The following is a 21,708-nucleotide window of genomic DNA, read 5'->3' as shown; positions in this document are numbered from 1 at the left end:
TGAAAACTTGTATTTGGGAAAAGTAGACAGCTGATAAGGAAGGTTCGTTTGGAAAAAGAAGGGGAAAAAAAAAGATGATTCATTCACATGAGCAGCCAAGAACGACTGGGAATGCAGAAATACTCTTAATATGGAGATTGCTGATTAAAATAAAACCTCAAAACTTAAAGTGTAGCAGGTATACGGAAGTCAGTTGTAAAATTAGTTAAACTATAGTGAATATGAGTAAGTTGTTACTTGTATTTCAGACGCTGCCAGTAGAAACCTCTGATACTTAAAAAGAATCAGAATTTTGTATTTATGAATAGCAATAAGGAAATTCAAGAACTGGAATTCTCTTTTATTTTAAAGGACTTGTTTGAACACTTAAAATCACTGAGACTTGGTAACTTGGAGAAAAATGGGAAAGTCCCTTAGGGGTTGTTCCAATTGCAAATGTTGCATTGACCAGATCTTGGAACACTGGAGAGGAAAATTTTCACAAAAAGAAATTATGCCAAACTGATTAATTTACTGGACTCTAAAGTAGCAGTAGGCTGAATTGATCTAAGCTGTAAGATACTTTGCTCAGAGTTACAAAAATAATTACGTATAGTGTTGGATTACAGTATTTTTAATTTAAGATTATATTCCATAATCATAGCTTTAAGTAATAAATTAGTATTTATCATTTTGCACTTGACTGGTTTTGTTTACAAGTGTGTCTTGGGATGTATTTATAATTGAAAATTCTGTTTCACAGACAGGCCTCATAATCCTATGGTGAATGCTGGAGCAATTGTGATCACGTCTTTAATCAAGGTAAAAAGTTCATTTTTAGTTTCTCTCACAGTATTTTAATTGAACATAGAAAAAGTATCTTGTCCGAATTATGAACTGTTTTCATTTTGTGTGCAGTATCTGATGGCAGTTTACTCATTAGCAGGTAGACAAGCTCTGATGTTTTGGAAATAGTAACAATTCCAGACAAATGCAATATTAGACTAGCAGTTTTTAAAAAGCAACAGTGCAGCTGAAAGACTCTTTTTTCCTTAGTGTTTTTACTTTTATTTAGTTTCCTTCTTTAGCTGCACAACACTTGATATTCTCTTGAGAGAATTGCCTCATACTTCTTAAATGCTAAGAGTATGTCCTCAAGAATATATTTTGTAGCACTTAGAAATATGTTTCTGAGTGTCTAATGCTCTTATATAGCATAAAGTTACAAGAGTATTTCTTGCTGTGCAGAAGAAATGAAGATACTGTAATTTGTACAGGACCAATGTGGCTATATTTGCACGTTAGTCTTAATACTGAATTTGTCCACTATTAACATAGTATACAACTAAATTCTGTTTAACTTCTATGTTACGTAGTTTCTGTTGGAATGTTGAATGTGCTTTCTTAAATAAGTCTATCTGTAAACAGTTACCCATATTTTGCTGGGTAAACCATAGCTGAATAATGACTTAACACCTTTAGTCCATGATCTTGTGACTTTTGGAAAGCTGTATTTTATTTTTGCTTAGAATAGCTGTATATATCTCTTGAAGTTGTAACTGGTTAAATTCCATGTATTGCTAATGTTTGCCAGATACTTCACTTGTAATTTTCTGCCTTTTTTTGGTAGCCCCTGGCACAAAAAACTACTTTATTGTTTTTTAAGGGTACCTGCTTAGAATTGTGGGGAACACGTCAGTCCCCTGGAGTTTTGAAGTAGAAAACTTAGTACTGTTACTTCAGAGGTCTAAAAACCTTGTTTACAGCCTTTGTCTTGGTTATGTTTCAAAGTCCATTAGCTTTAGTGTGTTTCCTGCCTCCTATATCCAAATTGTTGATTTTAAAATTACTTAGATCATGATTTTCTGTTATTTTATATTTAAAGAAGGTGTAAGAACTCCTGCTTAAAGACATTTATCTTTAATAGCTGTAGGTGAAAGAAAATGGCCTTAAGTATGACAGGTAAATTTATTCACATTTAATATTTTTAAAGGTTGACTGAGCGTTGAAATTCACTTGGATAATAGTGAATTTTAAAATCTGACTTAACACATTTGTCTGAACTGTCAAAATGTTAGTCCTTCTACAACATGCCCTACTGATCATAAGGCAAAGCACAAGCATGTGCCTCTTGCAGAAGGCACATAGTTTTTGATAAATTGTGTACTTCTAAATAGATAACATGGATTTGTTTACTGCATGCAACTGTGATATTTTTTAGAAGGTTGGGGGATTGTTTTAGCCGGGTGGGTTTTTTTAATTTTTATTTCTTTTTTTGCTGTAATGTTCTTATGAAGAGTATTGCATTGCACTGATGGTTTTGCATGTGGTAATTGCACGTCTGATGGACGCATATCATACTTATCACACTCCATCATTATTTGTTTTCAATGTGATTAAAATGTAGATTATTTTATGTACTGCTTCCACTAAGATACCATTTATCATTTGAATAACTAAACATATTCTGAAGAAAATCACAGGTACAAAGTTACTTAATAGTTGTATTTTTTGTAAATAACTTCCTTACAATCTGCAATTTAACAGTATTCCTACTAACTATGCAGTGATTTAAGTAATTTGAATTTATATTTGATCTAATCTAAGACTTAATTTTTTCTGGAAAAGATGGCTTCGTTAACCCATGTTTTGCCCTCAGTTCATCTGCATTCATTCTGTTTGTTTAAGGTGTTACTTGCGTATCTTGCAGACTCTGTCTGGCTCCTAGAGTCCAAGAAAACTAAGGGATTATTAAACGTGGTCGAATTCACCATGTATGACAGATTAATGATAGCCTGTTGATAGCTATGGAGAGATGGCTGTATTTCAGTCTTAAGAATGTTTTACCTCCTTTGATATTCATTATTTTATCTCTTTCTGAGAAATTGATTTAAGAAGTCTTTTACAATTTACATACATGGTACTGAATTTAGTACTTGTTAGTATGCATGATCTTGCACACAACTGCCCTTAGAATCTGACATAAATCATGATTGCTGTGGATAAGAGATGACGCTTGGAGTAATCTTTTTGTCAGAATATGTAATATGTTAACATTTTAGGGGAAAAAAGGGTTCTTAGCATCGCATATCCAGTTCTGACTGCCTTAAGAATTTGATAGATGCACCTTGGAACAGAGCATAGACCTGAACTGTAATGTTATGTTTAGTCCTTGCTATTCATAATAATAAATAATAAAACATGTGCATGTTATACATTTGTTTAGCTAGCTTAGGCATGACTATCATACTTTTACCAGCTTAAATGATTCTCCTACTGTCATGTGCTTGGAAGTACGATGTATTTATGTTTTGGTGCCTTAACTCCCAGCTCTGTTCTAACTGTACTTGCATTACACTCCGCAGACTGCTCCAGCAATTTAAAGCATGTATCTACAGTAAAAATGCTTTAGCAAAAGGACATCCTGTGGGTCAGTTTTAATGAAATGAAATTTTTGAAAACCCCTAAGGCCCTTTTCCCTTGTTTGTAATTGTACAGCCATTTGCCTTTATTACTAGTTATATAGATTACATGGTTTTGACAGCTTTCAAATAATTGTTATTAAAAGAAAATTGTAGTGGCAATTACAGGAGATTGTGGAAAACTGGTATTAGCTAAAATGGTAATTTTTTCCATGTCTCCAAGGAAATACAGGTGCTTGAAAGAAGAAGATTCAGCTCCTGTACAGATTTAGTAGAGATTGAGTGCTGTGTAACCACGCAGCTTTCTGTACATCACATTGACTGGGAAAAGTCTTCATTGCCTGTAGTATGGATAGATTTTAAAGCTTTGATCTGTTTTTTCTTAAACTTTAAACTCAATTCTCTTTTTATGTGTGTCTCTTTGACACATATAAAAGTGTGTCAGCTCCAGGAATGTCAGCGGTTGTGTCAGCAATTGCCCACTTCCACGCATCTTTACTGACTGGGGAGGGTAGTGCGTTAGAGGTGCAAATGAGATGAAGAGGAAGGGTCCAGAGTGAAATACGTAGAAGGCGCAGATGGCTGTGGAAGGAATCACCAGAGGACAAGGGATTAATCTTTAAGTCATTTTTATCATATGCTTCAAGATTCCATCTGTAGATAAAAGCTTTCCTGGTATAACAGCAAAGGTTAGGGCAAATACAGTGTATATAAATCCTGTAAGTGCTGACAACCACATGCAGAATCTTACACAGACAGTGACGAGAGACTTGAGAGCTCGGTGAAGGGAGGTATTGCATGGTGCGAATTAACATGGAAAGCATTTGGACAGGTTGGGGGAGGGAGCATAGTTATATATTCATAGTCCTTATAAAAAAATTTGATGTATGAGAAAATGAGAATGTTGATCTTACTGACCCTGAAAAAACTTAATTCAATGAAGGCTTTTCTTTTTTGTAAAAAACGTAGAGGTGTATCCGATATACTTAATAGCTTTGTAAATACGCTAGTAAGTCATAAAATAAATGAGACAGAGTGGTGGAAAAACCTCTCTGGCTGTGCCAAGGGTCTGTCTGCTGTCAGGATACAGTTATTAGGAAACCTATAGAGTTATGGTCTAATACTTGAGGGGTGGGAAAATCCATGTTTATTGGGTTTATTTGACAATAAATTTACAATAAATAATGCAGATTTAGCTTAATTGCTCTATGCTACCCACTGCAGTTACCCTTCCTGGTAGACCGGTGTGTAAATGTACATGCATACCACTTTAAAACACGTGTTGGTGTTGTGATCTTCTCTGACAGATACTTGTCTTTATTTTGGTGAAGTTTCCTCTCTTCCTGGGTTATTCATTTTCTTGTAGTAACTAATTTTGGGTAGAACATACGTTCACATTCTTCTTCACTTGCTTTTTATTTTAACTCACATGGGTCAGATGTTATTTGACGTGGAGTATGTAGTAGTGATATTTGAAATGACATGTATTCAGTGGTCACATACGCAAATATTTCTTACCTGTAGGACAGAAAAATAATTCTTACGTGTATTTGAAATAATAATAGCATTGGTCTTATTGGGTCAAATACTGTCTGTGACAGTGTGCTCTCAAGTATTTCAGAACTGAAAACGGCACGCTAAGCAGTCAAGACACCAGTTCTCACAGAACAGGCCCAGATTAACAAATAAAATTAAAAATGTGTGTAAGTACACAAAACTAAAATAAAGACATTAGCAGTTGAGTTAATGTAAAATGCAAAAATGTAAAATGTTTTCTTGCACTCTGACATAGTGTTATGATTTTTTTTCCCCCCTGGATGTTTTTATTACAGTATAGTGTTAGGTTATAAATTTGGCTTAAAAAAATTCCAGAAATTAATTTTTAAAATAATCTTCTGTTTTTAGAAGATTATAAACTTCTCCTGATCCAGCTGTTTTTAGTAGCTTGGCTTAGATTCAAAATTGAAAAATTATTTTAACAAGAGACACATGGTAAGAGCTTATGCGGTTTAATCGTTTAAACACTGAATGTTGATCAATGAAAAGTGGCTAATATTAAATACTTTTCTGATAAATACTGCCTAATTCTGTTGCTGCAAGCTCTGGTAAGTATCCATGGGTCTCTTCTTTCCTATGTACATGCAGGCATGCAACCTATGCAACCACTTATATCTTTCTAGTAAAAATACAAGTAATAAAAGTACCTTGTTTTTTTTACAAAAAAAAAAAAAGGGAAGATCACTAAAACCTGACACAGTCAAAAAATTCAAATTTATGATCGACAGCCATAGTGCCTATTGTGGTTTCAAGTGTTTACAAAATTGTATTGAGCTGTCTTCTGCAAGTTTGAATTTTCTGCCTATCAAACTGCTTCAATCTTAACATTTTCAATTTCATTTTGTATTCATTTAGAAGTTTTCTCATATGTATATACACACAAGCATGTATACAGTAAGTGTGTATATGAACATATGTTCCAGTAAACGTACTACGTGTTTGTGGAGTTAGTGCATGGTACCTTTCCTTTGATGTTCTAGAGAGATTAATTGCATCTGAACTTAAATGAAAATGCTTTTTAAGAAATATTGTCACAGTGCCCTCAACCTCATAGGCTTATACAATCAAGCTGAAAATAAGAAGCACTTGCACAGGAACAGAAGTTTTCATCTCTTCTATTTGTTCAAATTATTATGGAAAAGTTGCTCAGTATTCTGGATGTTAGGATTTTATATTTGCAATTGAATTTTAATCATAGAATGTGTGTTGCCTCTGTGTCTCTTCAGCTTTTTAGGAGGAGCAGTATACCTCTGTCAGCTGCTTCAAAGAGGGAAACTAATAGGTTGGGTTATTTAGTCATTGTGTATGGAAGCAAAGTTTTCTATTTTAGTTGCTCATTAATGTTAAGTCCCTACTGGGGTCTTGGTCATATGATTACTTAGGCAAATATTTCAGGTACACGAGCAGTCTAATTTCAGTAGCAATGCTTCTGTGTTTGATATAAAGTATCTATACAAGTGTGTGGAACATCAAGGACCAAACCCGTGTCATCTGAATTAGTATACAGAAGATTTTCTTCCCAAAATATGAGATTAGATGTAAATTTTAAAAAGAAGCCTTTTTTATAACAAGTTGATGTGGAAAAAGTTTGCATTGAGTCTTTTGCCCACCAACTTTATTTACTGCTAGTAAAGCCAGGTTTTTGTTGAAGGGCTAGGAATTTTTTTTCAACTGGGCAAAAAAAAAAGTAAAGTGTTATGTATTTATATTTTTGCAGAAAGCATGATCCCTTTCTCCCTCTTTCTTTTTTTTAACAAAAGAACTTGTTTCAATTTATTATACATGTCTAACCATACAATTATCAATGCAGCATCCCATAACTAATGCTGACCCACTGTCCCACAGAAAAAGATGTTCATTGTGCATTTGAAAGGTTGAAAAGGTTTTTGTGGTTTAAATGTTGTTACATATTTTACAGCATTAGGATCTATGGAATATTTTGACAACTGCAACAGTTCAATGAAGTTGGTAATTTCTTCTTTTAATTATTTTTCATTGAACAGATTTGGAGTTAAATTTTTAAGACTTGTGTTCTGGTATATTATACAGGAACATTTTGATGAAATGTGTCATGATTTTTTTTTTTATCTTATTGCAAATTAGCTAGAGATTGTTGCCTTTAAGGTTATTAGCCTTTAAGCTAAGGTAACCACTGGCGCATAATTTTGACAAAACAGTGTGGTGTTCCTTTCAGCTAGTGATCGTACGTGTATGACTGCACATCCTCTTGTAGATGAGCTGATGCATGGGCTTCAAAGATTTATCTGCAACACCCTAATCCACATACAGAGACTGGCTTTACGCATGCCATTGAGTAAAATACTGGTTGATAAAAAGCTTCAGTTTTTTCCACTTCCTTCCCCATTCCCATACTAAACACAGTGCAAATAGTGTCTTGAATTGTTTGAGATATGTTAAACAGAGTTTTGTTAATTAAATAGAGTATCTTTTAATACTAAAATTATTTATAAAAACATCTTCTCCAGATACATTGTTTTCACTTGTGTATGTGACGCCATTGTTTTTAAACTTCCTCAAAAAAATTCTACTTGGCTACTTCAAAAAAATTAAGAACTCCCCCAGTAGACCATGCACTATTTTTTTTTTTTTTTTACCTTCCACCCCTTTTTCAACATCTTGCTATAGGAATTTGCAAAAGGTTGCCTGTCAGAGACCTGTAAAGAATTAATATATCTTTAACTGGCAGCTACTAAATTTGAGAATGTTCTTAGAAGGGGGAGGGGAAGGGGGAGCCCCAAAATAACGCTCCTCATCCTCCCCGAAAAAACAAACCAACCAACCCTAAGTATTGAGTTTCCCTAGCATTCTTATTAAGTTGGATTTAGATTTGTCGTCTTACATTGTTAGCACAATGATGTACTCTATGATGTGAAATTCTATTTTTCTGTTTAATTTTTAGTAGGTAGTACATTAATCAGATCTTAATCAAATCAGATATTTTTGATTAAATGCAATTATTTTCATAGTAAGGGGTAACACTTTATTTTAAGTCTTCAATCTAAATTCTTAGTATGGGCACGAGCCATGGAAATATTGTAACTTCAGTAGCCTCAACTTCCCTATGCTCAGCTCTGTTGGTAATATAAGAATACCTTTGGGTTACTAATCTAGAAAAAGTTAGTGTTTTCATTATAATTATCCTGATTGTAATTACTTTTGTATTTTTTGCTTTAACTACTACATTTACTTACCCTAAACACATAAAGTTGAATAGAGAGCACTTAAAATAAAGCATACCTTTTTCAGTTTAAAATAATTTCCAACATACAGGTGTTTGATAAGACTCTTATAGGATTATTTAATTTAAATTATAATTAAAGATTTACTTATCTAACACTTTAATTTTTTTCATTAATATATATGTAGTACCTTATTCTTAATTAGCCTCATACTGTAGTTATACGCATTAAAAATCCTAATACTGTTAATTAAACTAACTTCTTTCTTATGTTAACAATTTTTGTAAATTATTTTTTCTTTTCTTGCAGCAAGGAGCAAATAACGCAGAAAAATTTGACTACGTAAGTTAATGTTACAACACTTTTTTTTTTTTAACTAAATCCAGTGGTAAATTCTCAAGATGGCAAGGGAATTGCAAGTGAAATTTTAGTAATTTCAAATGCTTTGTCTTTCTATCTGTACTTGGTTGTTTAAACATACAGTGATTTGGATTGCTTTGTAAAATTGTGTTACAAGATTTAGGCTAAGGCTGGATTGAAAGCTCATCAGTTGTAACTTTTTAATGTCTGAAAATGTTAGCATGCTTCCCCCCCCCCTCTCTGTCTCCAACAGGTGATGCAATTCATGAATAAAATGGCTGGTAATGAGTATGTTGGATTCAGTAATGCTACGTAAGTACTTTTTGTTTACTTAATGAAGTTACATGGAAAATGCCTCAACTGATAGTTGGCGTATTGAGCTTACAGCAAAGATCAGTCATTTACACTGAAACCATCATTTCATCCCTAATATTAGAGGGTGTCTTTGGCTTAAAATTGACACCAACTAAAGTTTTGCATATCTCTGACATCAGTGTGGCTAAATCTCACATAAAAGTGTTGGTTACCTCTGAAATGTCACTATTCTGTCTTAGTGCTCTGTTGGTGCTATGGCAGTGAGAGCTGTAAGTGCAACTCTTACCTTCCTGGCCTTCATACTAAAAATTAAACTCTGCATGTCGATGCTTTCTAAACATCTGATGTGAAGCCATACTTCGTACAATTGGGACTCTGTGCTTTTTCGGTTTGCATATTTAACTTTTTTTCTAAAACAATTCACCCTGTTATCTTAATGTATAGCATTCCAAAAATCTTGAGAGCTTTGTGAGGCAGCAAATTCTAAAGATTCCATACAGCAGAGTTGCTTGCAGGCTGCTAGTTGGCAGGCACGTGCAGAGAAGCAGAATGAGGTGACTCATGTTTTTCCTGAGCGTGGTTAATGTAGGAGTGTTTACCATGGAAGGAACCAGACAGGAGAGAATTACCTACCCTTGTATCCATACTGATTCCTCCTTTAGGCTTCATCCTGAACTTAATCATTACGATAAACAGTACGGCCATCAGTCTGGTCGCAGTTTGACCTGCAGCTTCATCCTCGGATTCCTCTGTAGTTTGGTCATCATTGCCAGTGAATGACCCTTTCACTACAGCTCTTTGCAGGATATTTCATTCCACTATGGTCTTTTTAGAAATGCCTTTAAGAGCAGGATCTTATGCTCCTTTGCCTTTATCTCCAAGTCAGCTTATGCATGTGTAGGTAACCAGTACTGCATGTATTTGGATGTCAAAGCTAATTCAGTCCAACTGGGTGTATGGGGGTGAGCTTCTATGGCAATTTCTGTCCTGTTAGTACAATGTTTGTGTTCAGAAGTAATGGATCCTTTACATGCAGTTTTATAGAATTATGTTACACGCCTCAAGTTCAGCATTTTCTGAAAATTTGACATGTTGTCCTGTCTTTTTTTTATTTTATTTTAAGGTTCCAGTCCGAAAGAGAGAGTGGAGATAGAAACTTTGCAATTGGCTATTACTTGAAAGAAAAAAAGGTTGATCTCTCTTGTTTATTGTATTTTGAAGGCTGTTTGGTGGGGCTTTTTTCTAGTCTCTGAAGATTTTTTAAAAAATTTATTTAATGTACAGTATGGCATAAATTAATACTGTATAGTTTTCATACTGTTATTCAAAATGCTGTAATTTAGAAAGTGTGATACTTATTCTAACAGAATAGCTGTAATCTTCTTTCTGTATCATAGCCATGATAATTTGTTTGTTGTAAAATGCATAACCTGTGCTGTACAGATGACTTCATTAAACTCCTAGCTGGATTTTGCAGTTTGCCGATTTAAATACATTGAAAGCTGTACTGAAAAATATTTTAATACCTAGCTTATTGACCTGACTGCACTGTTATTTTTGAGTGTGACGTGATTTAATATTTCTACTTGTTACATTTAAATAAATACTTAATTTTAAATCTGCCTAATGCTTAATGTGCTGACAAGAATATAGCTCAATTAATGTCTCTCTAAAAGTGGTATTTTAAAAAAAAAAAAATTTAACCTAAAGACATTCTCTCTCTTTCTTCCTCAGTGTTTTCCTGAAGGCACGGATATGGTTGCTATACTAGACTTCTATTTTCAGGTAACTGACTTTAAAACTGAGACCCATTATAGACTTAGAATTAATATTATAAGCAGCAGAAGCTGATTTGTTCATAGATATGAAGGCTTTAATGGCTTATAGTTAAACCTGTCAGCTTCTGTTAAACTCTGGAAATGAATGATGTATATTTGAAGTATCCAGATTTGCTTTTGTTTAGGTGATGTATTTAGATGTCTTCATTGCTAATGAAAACCAGCAATAGTCTTGAATACAGTAGTAGTTAGAAGCTCAAAATGTCTTGTATTACTTCAGGGAGTTTGTCAAAATATTTCTGCTTCTTTGGGTTGCTGCTCTTTATTGTACCGTGATGTACTTTAAGCTCTGTAACTATAACTATAACTATATGCGTGCTCTATCATAAGCTCAAGGGTAGTGGTATAATATAAATGAAATTAGTGTCTCCTCCTTTTTGTTTGATTCAATGCTTATGGGCAAAACAAAGAATCTAGTTACATATTCTCCCCTCCCCCATTTTTTCTTTTGCACTTTCAGCAAGTTATTTGCAATCATCACAAAATGGGAACTTGGCAAATGTGAGGTATTTCCTCAGTAAGGGTTTCCTAATGTTAAAACATTCACAGCTCTGCTCTGCTGCATGTAATTCTCTAGAGACAGTTCAAGTTGTGTTACTGATTCAGTCAGTCTGGGATAGTTTAAAAACAAAAATCCAGAGTTTAGTTCTCAATGAATCTGGTTTTGATTCATGAGATTTGTTTTTACTTATGCAAATTATAAACAATATTTGTTTAAATGCGAACTTCATGTGAGTTTTGTTGTATTGGAATGCACCTGCTCTAATCTGTAAATTGAATGACTGTTTATGCAGTAAGGTATATGTGATTAGCCTTAGTTGACCTCTTGTTGAGTTGGAAACTAGGCACAAGCTACTAGCCTACTCTGAACTTCTGTTATTACAGAACAAAATTGATAATGTATTTGAATTTACTGTTTAAACATGCTTTTTAAATGCTTCCTATCCCACTGCCTCAAGCCCTGATATGCTCTGAGTACAAAGCTATTCACAGGTTAAGAAATGCCAAAACTAACTTTTCTGATGTGTTTTAATTTGGCTTCATTTTTGTGCATTATGATCTCTAATTTAATGACTACGTGTTGTTGGTTTTTTTTTTTCCGCTTGCAAAATCCCCTTTTCACTCCATACTCAGCAAAAGGGCAGCTCAGAAACAAGCGGCAATTCTGTTTTCCTCTCGCTGTATAAAGCTTACTTTCAAACACTCTACTCAGATTCTACTTGAAAGGCTAGTTACTTCTTTTCTTTGGGTTTTCCGTAATGCTCCTTCCTCCCTTGTGTAACTGGTTACTTTGTGAACAGGAATAAACTTACTTTCCTATTGTCTTCTGTAAAGTGAGGATGGATTATTCTCATTTTAGAGAACTGAGGTACAAAATGCAGGTGCTTAAACTGAGAACCTAGAAACACTTTTTTCAAAGTAGGTGATATTATGTAATACTTCATATGTTTAAAACACAGTTGCCATTTTAGATGCGTCTCTGACAATCTCTTGATTTGCAACTCCAGTTGATTGGACTAGGATGTATTGAGTTTGGCACCCGGAAAATAAGAATTCCAGGTAGTAACTACTCATGCAAACTTGGCTTAGGTAACTTCATGAAGTATCATGTAATGACTGTTTGGCAAAAGCACAAATAGAAGCACTAGTTTGTTTACTTTTCAGAGTAGCATTTCAGCTTCAGGTTGAAACCAGCTTATCTTTTGGTTTCTGCAGAAATGAGGCAGCATCAGGTGATGGCATCATATCACATTTCCTGATGTGTCACCAAAGTATGTATAGTCTGTACTGAAGCAGGGATCCTGGGAGAAACTATCATGTGGTTGTATCGTTAATATATCAAAAAGAATATACAAGAGAAAGGTGAAACAAGGCTGCATCAATAGGAAGTGCTGGCATTAAGACTTGCATGTGCTAGAGTTTGCAGCTTTAAAATGTACTTCTAATAGATGTGTGTGGTCTTCTAAGGCTTAAACAAAGCCACACAAAATGTTAAATACTATCCCAAACTATAAAGAGGGCTTACAAACACTGTTGCTGGGATCTTAATAGTAGGAAGATTCAGATCTTATTAATTGATGCTACTAGCGTCATCTGTAACAAATGCTACGCTACAGGTTATTTTATGAAATGTTATTTCTGTAGAGACATATTGTTGATCCTGCTTTAGTTGGCCTTATTGTGCTAGAAGTATCAGTTCTTATAATCTCAATTTCTTTTTCATAAGCTTTGCTCAATAGAAGTAACATGTGAATCGGCAAGTGTGATGGCAGCAACTTTGGCTAATGGTGGCTTTTTCCCAATCCCTTGGGGAAGTCCTGAAGCAGTCCGGAATACCTTGAGTTTAATGCATTCCTGTGGCATGTATGACTTCTCAGGGCAGTTTGCCTTCCACGTAAGTAGTTTTCAGTTATTACTTATAGCTGACTAGGAAGATTAAACTGTGCTATTATTTTCCATGTTCCAGGGCTTGCTTGCTTGCTTCTGGGGGAGGAGAGAGGGTGTTAAATGTTTAAAAATTGAACACACCGTGTGGGAAAACCTCATCTGGAATTCATGGCACTAGTAGTACACCATATCTTATAGTACTTACTATTCTCTGCCATTTCACATTTGGGAATCCTTTTAATGTTGAAACATAAATACTGTCCCTTAAGAAAGGCTGTTCATGAGAGAAACAGGTGATTGATGCAGATGTAACTGGAAACAGCATCACTGAAGAATTCCTGCTTATGGTAGTAAAGGACAGCAGAAAGCCTTTGCAGGCAACTGCTTTTTCTTCAAGCCTGCTGTTTCATGAATTGCTCTCATGTGTTGTGAAAGTGGCTGTCATACACAGCAAGTGTACCATGCTTCTGTTTTCCAGCAGTATGTTTCTTATAAGTATTTCAAGATACACTGCATCTTATTTGTGTTTTCATCATCTTGTTTTGAGTGTTATTAGTTTTTCCTCATTGCATACATATAAAATTGATTATGATGCTTTGTGTGACCTAAAAGTTAACTGCTTACAGAACTATAGGGATATGTGACATGTTAAAAAAAAAAAAAAAAAAAAATAGGTTATTGTATGACTTTTTGGACAGACTCCTGGTTTGTTTGGGGTTTTAGTTTTTACATTTTGCAGTCAAAGGTTTTTTAGGTATACAGCTTTGTACTACTGCCTTGTGGCAAACTGTTCATGACAGATACACTTGTATACTACTGCTTAGTCAAAATTGCTTTTTAATAATAGAATTTAATTATCTTTTTCACGGTATTAATGACTTTCTGTTTTACTGAGAGCAAGTAACTTCATCATCAGATTGCCATGAATTGTGCTTCAGGTTATTGTCTGTCTAAAAAAAGCGATAAGTAATAATGCTTTCCCAGCTTAAAATGCTTTCCAGATCTACATTCTATAGATGTTGCGTAATAATCTTCAGTAAAATGCTAACACATTGTGCTACAATAGTGAAGAATGTTTGTAGAGGACAGTAATTCTCTAATTATTCTATAGGTTGGTCTTCCTGCAAAATCTGGAGTTGCTGGTGGGATTCTTCTGGTTGTTCCTAATGTCATGGGCTTAATGTGCTGGTCACCTCCTTTGGACAAGATGGGCAACAGTGTTAAAGGAATTCACTTTTGTCATGTAAGCAGCATTGCCTTTAATGGATTTTGTTTGTTGGGTTTGGTTTTTTTTCTTTTGCAGCTGATGTTTACTGAGCTTCAGTTACTATAGCTGAGATATAAGTGAATTAAATAGTGATTTGTTACTCTTCCACACGTAGCAAGTTTCATAAGATACAAGAGTGAAAGTCCAAGAAGAGACGTGTACGTTTTAGTAATAAGTAACACTTTAATTCAGCGAGCATTAGGAAAATATGATGCCAGAAATACTGGAGAAATTTATTGTGGAAAAAGCTTTGAAAAGGAACACTTCACGAAGTAATGAAAGAGCTGGTCTCCTGTATACTGCATTAGAAGCTGTAGAGCTCTATTTATAGACTTCTTTTCCTCTCTAGTCATAAAGAATTTTCAAAACCATGGAAATGCAACTCTTATTTCATTACAATAAAAGAAAAAGATTCTCATGAAATATTGCTCTTCTGATGTATTTTTAAACTGATTTTTATAAACAATCTGACATAAAACATGTCTTCATAGATCAGACACAGTTGCTGGGCAAGCTCTTCCTAGCTTAGTCTCTTACTTTTGAAAGGACTGTGGACAGTCTGTTGATAGGCCCATTAGTAGCAGGAGAGATTTTTGTAGAGTGCTTTGTAATGATGAATAAGGATGTTTTGTGGGAGAAGAGAATGTAAAAACTTCTGTCCTCCTGTTTTCTCCCTAAAACCACCTTGTAATACTGATTAAGTTGTTATAAATGGCGAGGGGGGGAAGTCTCAAAAAAGAGAATAGTAGGCTGTATAGAGCCCCACAGAAAATATAAGGTTATTGGTAATATTTTTTTTTTTTTTTTTTTCCAAATTAGTGATGACAGCTAAGGTGCAGTGATACTAGTTTGGATGGACTTCAGTTCCTAGGCTGAACACCTGTATGACTACTCTTCACTTAGCTTATCAACAACAGCATGGGATTTACAGTATGCAAGGGCTTAGTTTGGATGAACAGCAGTTACAACTTTTCATACTTCTATTTATCTAACAACTGTACAGCTGCAAATTAAGAGTACTAAGAAGTGACTAATTCTAGTTTAAATACTTTATAAAAGTTTCATGTGTCATAGTCTTGTACTTGATATTTTAAATATAAAATGAAAGAACTATAGGTAGGTGAAGGATTTACTGCATTTATTCTGTGTTATGAGACCTAAAAACTGACAGGTGATTGTGGCATACAAGTAACATGAATGTAATATTCACTTTTTTTTTTAAAAAAAAAAGTGAATGAGAACTTTGCTGATGTTGTAATTACAACCTTTATGTTGTAATTCAAACTGAATTAACATCCATTACATCACATGTTTTCTTGTTTCATCCTTTTGATTGAAGTTTTATGCACTTAGACTAGCCCAGACTGTTCTTCCTATTCCTGAAGTGTTTCATACAGCTGGAGTAGAAATATAGTAAAGTAGATATTTTGCAAATTGCTACTTGTTTTGTATTTCCTTAAAAAGGAGTTTAACGGTGTTAGAACTTAATCATGTCATTGTATTATGTTCAAAGGGCCTTACAGACATTGGTATTGACTTACTAAATAAGCTTCTCTTATTACTGGTTTAAGTAACTAGAATATTATGTAAAACATAAGTGGTAGTATTATTATAATCTCATATGCGTTTGACTATCATACACAAATAATAATGTATGTTTACTAAATATTTGCAGGATCTGGTTTCTTTGTGCAATTTCCATAACTACGATAATTTGAGACACTTTGCAAAAAAGCTTGATCCTCGCAGAGAAGGCGGTGATCAGCGGGTAAGTTAATACGTGTGTTCAGTGAGTATTGCTTGTAGACGTCAGAAGAAATATGGAAAGTTCCTCTCTAAAAGCAAAACTGCTCAATGACATGTATTGCATCAAAGCTTTCAGATAAACTAGTTAGTTTACATTATTAGTGGAGACTTACCTGGGTGGACCACACTGTCACAGGGTTTGTATAGTAGAATTTCATACTAGATTTGTAACTCCATTTCATGCAGTTCATCTCCCTTGCTAGAGTAAGTATATAGTATCTGATAAAAGCTGCAAAGAGTTCTACTGTACTGGTTACCTTTAATAAAGATTTGACCAGCTGGTGGGCTTAGCCTTTCTCTTCTGTGCTGCAGTGCATGAGATCTATGTTTAGCGTTTGTTCCATAGTGATATATCTGAGACAACACAACTTGCTGAGAGTTGCACAGGCAGTGAATTCAGGTGTTAGGGTGCTGTAGACAAGTGCCCGTTACTAAGGAAGCGGTATAAGCAATCTCCGGGAACGAACTGAATCCACTACAGCTACATGTACAAACGATAGAAGCGTGAGGGTGCTCGAGATAAGGAAAACCTCTTAGCTTTTATTACCATTGATGTTTAAACTAAGGCATGAAGATTTGAATAGGAGAAGATACAGTAGAATGATTTTTAAAGTGCTTCTATTTGCATGTATACATCTAAGAAATACCCAATTTGGAATTTGAATTTTTTGTAACTGGAAAAGAGGAAATAAGTTTTATGTCGAGAGGTGAAAAACGAGTCTGTTAGCATTGACTGCAAGTATGGATTTTTTTTCCTTCAAATACACTAATAAATAACGTATGTTGCTTGAACAACTAGCATTCCTTTGGACCAATGGACTATGAGAATCTCCAGCAAGAACTTGCTTTAAAAGAAACAGTATGGAAAAAAGTGTCACCTGAATCAAACGAGGACATCTCCAGAACCGTAGTGTATAGAATGGAAGGTCGGGGAGAGCAAAACTAAACAAATGGGTTCTAGCTTCATTAAATTCTTCATTTTAAAAACCCTCAAGCATCTCTAGATTTAACTTTGGTTTGAATATTGTTTGCCTGGTGTTTCATTTATATATACATTTTGTGTAAATTCTGTATGCTATACCAAAAAGATTTGTCAGGGTTCAAGGGAGGGTGTGGGAAAGCACATGCAAACAACAAAAACCAAAACTGTTAACTGACTTTTGTAGTTACTTAAAACGCATTTACTTAAAAAAAAAAAAAAAGGTACATCTGAATGTTTTTCAAAGATATACCACTTCTGTGTATATCTGTTTATTTTTGTTTATATCTGAGAATATTAAGTAAATTAACTTGAGAGCTAAGCAAGAACTTAAGATGTGTCCTCTGATCAGGGTCAGCATGTAACGACAGAAGAATTTTAATTAAAATATAAAGTAAAATAGAGTAAGCAAAATACTCAGATTCATGAATCTCTAAATAATTGTGTATTAAGCTGAGATAGGTTCTGAGTCATGTTATTGTATCCTGTTTGTTTTTTTTAATATGAGCTTTCAAATTGCTTTCAGCAGAAATGGATCCTTTGGATATGCCATGCTAGTGAGGATTTTTTTTTTTTGATCAGACATATAATTAGTAATGCTAACATTTAAATAAAAAGAGCAAAAATGGCTGGGGAGGACTGGGAGAAGGGAGTGGGGGAAGCTGCCTGTTTGCAAGTTCACTAATGCAGCAGCAAGATGGCTCACTGAACTATGTGAGTGCCTTTGCTAGCTGCCTGTACTGCCAGCTGGTAGTCATGGCTCGGAAGTCTGCCTTACTCATACTGCTGGGCTCCACCCCGGAGAGGAATGAAAGCAATCTGGGGTTTAGAGTGGTAACCAATGAAGTAGCAAGCAGGAAATATATTCAGAGCAAAGCAGACTGGTAGATATTATTAAAACTGTTTACAATTAACTTATTTTTCAACCGCTAATGTGCATGCATGTTCATATATAAGACCAGAAGTTTCATTTGCTTAGACATGAGCAAATTTTTTAAAAGTTACCATTAATTTCTACTTTTTAAAATGATTGTGAGTTTGCACCTCTGTCAGCTTGCTAAGAAACAGGACGTGCATTCTTCTGCAGGCAACAGCATCTGTTCATCTGCATAATTTGATCATTTTGAGTATATTGAGTAGAGTGTATCTTGAAATGGTGTATGTAAGCTTCGAACAGGCTCAGTAGGCGATGCTGGACAGAGGGCACAGACTTGCTAAATTCTTGACACTTGTAGCTATTAGCCTTCTAATGATTCATGGGCGAGTTTTGCATGAGGGGGGAGTTAGGTTTTTCCTGCCCCTTTTTTTGACCCATCTGGGTGTTTGTGAATTCAGGAAAATGCATAAAGCAAAGCTGATGTTCTCTGATAAGGCAAGCTGTTCTCAATTACTGTTTAGATATTGTTAGTTTTGCATAAACATTTGAAGTAAACTCTGACTAAACCCGTTCATCTAGTAGGGTATTGTAAAAGGATGGGCTTCCTGTCTTTGAAGCCTAGGAATAAAATGTTTAAGCAAAACAATACAGAACATCAATTTTGAGTGAATTTGAAAGCCCTACTGGGATGAAGAGAGAAATCCGTGGTGCACATGTCAGTAATAAGTGTCAGTCATAAATTGCTGAATAATAGCTGGTTTAGAATCTTATCACTGACGATAAGGTTAGGTATGTCAGTGCTTATCTTGAAAATAAAGGAAAATAAGTAAAGGCAAAGTCCTGAATTATAGGAATGTCTCACCTGTTTGAGGATTTTGCAGTAAACTAGTAGTTACAGAGGCATAACAAGCATTCACATCCTGCAAAACTACATGTCTTTACCTGAAATACCCTCAATTGCGGGAGGGAACATCATGTGTCTGTGCTGCTAATGAAAAGTATTTACGGTGATGACATGTTGCCTATTAAATTACTGGCTTAATTAAAAAAGGAAAACGTATGATGCAGGATTTGCTTGATCTCATTCTACACACATTATTTTCTGATTTTTTTTTTTAGTACTATTTGAAGTTAGTTCTAAAAACGTGGTTGAAGATGGAAAATTGTTCCATCTGGGTTTCAACTTGAAAATGAAAATCTTTACCGTATTTGTCAGTTACATATAAAACTTGTGGTAGAGGCAAGTCCTGCATGGGAAATACAAAAATAAGGAAACTGAGATCTTTAATATGCATAATAAGAATATTTAGGGTACAGCTTACACAATCTTTACTTTAGATATATATATATTACAGTTCTGTAATATATGCTTTTGAAGCCTGTCTCGGAATTTAAGCCAGCCTCTAAGTTAGGAGGGGTCAGGAGGAGCCTCTTTTGGACCAATTATTTTGTAACTTGCCGACACTCACAGTTTCTTGTCCTGGCCTGCCATGTCTGCAGATGGCTCTTGTTCATGGCAGGGTACACGGATAGCTGGGGCCATGGTTAGGTCTGCCAGGACAACTTACCCACGCCTGCATTGTGTTTGGTGAGCGGGTCTGAAAGAATGCGCTGGTAGAGGCTAGTCATTGAATGTTTGAGGTCTGCAACGGTTTTAGTGTTCACCTGTGCTACAGTAATAGCAATTCTTGATATTCAAGCATTTTAGCTGTTTGTTTGTTTTTCTTTGTCAGCATCATTAACATTTCATTAGAAATGTAAATGCTTTTTTAAAATTTTATTTTAGCGTTTGTGTTGTACTTTTTGGCTCAGTTGTTAAGTTACCTGTCTCGTTTTCCATTTTTCATTTGCATTGTATGTTATTTATGTATCTCTATTTCCAGCATGCTTATTTTTGTATTGTTTAATAAATTTATTTTAAGCTGATTTTTATTGTATTTTTTTTTTCTCAATAGAGAACAGATCTGTGCAAACACATTTTTGAGACTGAAGTGAGATAGTGAGCACTCCATTCTAAAAAGATAAAGTTATGGAAAAGTAGGTGGAATAAACAGATTTAGTTAAACCAGTCATTGAAAACCCTCTTAAGATTTCTTAAACGTTTTGTACAATAATCTAATTATTTTTTCTCTTTGAACTGTTATCTTAGAAAGTTGAAAGCAAAAATCAAAGTAGCAAAACTTTCTCACTGTGACTTTGCTAATAAAAATGTCATGGTGCAGTAGGATATTAATGTCACGGCGTATTTGTGGGGTTTTGAAGATGCTAATTCAGTCACTTGGAAAATATGTAGTTAATGGTACCAGTGCCAGGGTGGTAACTGTTGATCTAGAGCATTATGAAGTGAAAAATACAGCTTGTAATAAATCATGCATAGCACGGGAGGTGGTCCAAACCCCACATCCTTGTACTAGTGGCAGTGGGCTCTGAACAATGTTTAGCTGGGTCTGGGTTCCTGGCAAAGCACTTGTCAGCGGTTTAATTTTTTTCCGTGAAAATTCATTTGAGATACTAAATAGTAGACGTATTTATAATGTGATTATTCTGAGGCAAGATTTTGTCACTAGAGACATGCCCATACTGAGAATGGCCGTAATTATTAATGTAGCTTTTCTGTAGATTGATTTATGAACTGCAGTTACTTGTACTGTGTTTTTAAAAGCTGTATGTTCATTGTACATAGAATATCACATATCAAAAGACTTAATTCTCTGAAAGTCACAGAGCTGAGGAAAGGTAGAAGAGTAGTAGATCCAAAGAGAGAACCGCAGGTGGTTTACTGTAGAAGCATTTTGGCTTTTATATTTTGTTTTACATTGTGCATTTCTGTCAAAAGACCAGTGGGTGGGTAGAGGAATAAAAAGGCAATGGAGTGAGAAGAGGGGGGTGGTGGTGGTGGTGGAATAGCCTATGTTCTTTTTTCAATGTTCTTAACTTCCCTTGGTCTTGATACATACATGTCATTGATGCACAGTAGTTAGCTGTGAGCAAAGTCATTTAATTACGAGCTTCGTAAGTTACATACAGTGTTTTAGTATCCTAAACGGTGTTTGTAGGCTTTTAGTATTTTTTAAATTTTGTTCAGATATTTCTGTATTTTTCTGGTGGGAGTTCAGGAGCAGTTATTTCAGTGAAAGAAGAATAGACTGTTTCTCAGCAGAGTTCTTATTGGGATGACTAAATACACCTAATAATTGTCTTTAGTGCAGAGTCTCTTTGAGGAATTTGAGTGTCACAAATGTGTATAAGTAGTTGCAGGGATGGGAAGCAGATTTAAATCAGGTGGCAATCTAACTAAAACGTGATTATTTTTTTCATCCTGCTAGTATCTTGTCTGTTCCACGCTTCTTGTCCTGTTTAGAAAGCTCATGACCAAGTAGCGTGTGTAATGACATGCTTTTAAAGGATGGGTCCTGCACAGCCCCCCTGCCCCCGCCTTGTCTTTCAGGAGTTTGTGTCCTGGTATGTTGAACAGTTTGTTGCAATCTAAATTATTTAACTGCTTACTTTGAATCAAGCGTGGTTTCCACTTCACGATTTCCTCCTTTTGGAGAATATCGTGTGCAAAATAGAGATGTCCCATTTCCTTTTGCTTTTCATGCAGTTAGAAGTTAATTTTATTATTGGCTTCTAATGCTGTTTCACGCAGACCTTTGAATATCACTTGAGCACTTAGCATGTAAAAGTTTTTTGCAAGGCTTAAGTGGCACATCTCTGCAT

At 34.9% G+C, this 21,708-nt stretch overlaps 1 protein-coding gene across 2 annotated transcripts in view; it reads left to right on the top strand.

The window, feature by feature from the left end:
• Nucleotides 1–21,708, top strand: part of GLS (glutaminase) — a 58,752-nt gene that overhangs the window by 16,948 nt on the left and 20,096 nt on the right. The window contains exons 7-15 of one of the 2 annotated variants that reach the window (XM_035899020.1): nt 743–801; nt 8,468–8,500; nt 8,772–8,830; nt 9,957–10,023; nt 10,568–10,618; nt 12,899–13,066; nt 14,171–14,302; nt 16,002–16,094; nt 16,932–19,881. In XM_035899020.1, the coding sequence (XP_035754913.1) occupies nt 743–801; nt 8,468–8,500; nt 8,772–8,830; nt 9,957–10,023; nt 10,568–10,618; nt 12,899–13,066; nt 14,171–14,302; nt 16,002–16,094; nt 16,932–17,078 (809 nt within the window). In that variant the 3' untranslated portion in view covers nt 17,079–19,881. Of the gene's footprint in view, nt 1–742; nt 802–8,467; nt 8,501–8,771; nt 8,831–9,956; nt 10,024–10,567; nt 10,619–12,898; nt 13,067–14,170; nt 14,303–16,001; nt 16,095–16,931; nt 19,882–21,708 lie in introns of those variants that run through there. The other variant, XM_035899019.1, reaches the window with a different exon arrangement.

Source organism: Egretta garzetta, unplaced genomic scaffold (genome assembly GCF_000687185.1).
Source record: "Egretta garzetta isolate BGI_Z169 unplaced genomic scaffold, ASM68718v1 scaffold297, whole genome shotgun sequence".
NCBI lineage: Eukaryota > Metazoa > Chordata > Aves > Pelecaniformes > Ardeidae > Egretta > Egretta garzetta.
Note: the sequence above shows the minus strand (reverse complement) of the source record. Positions and strands in the feature narration are given on the sequence as shown.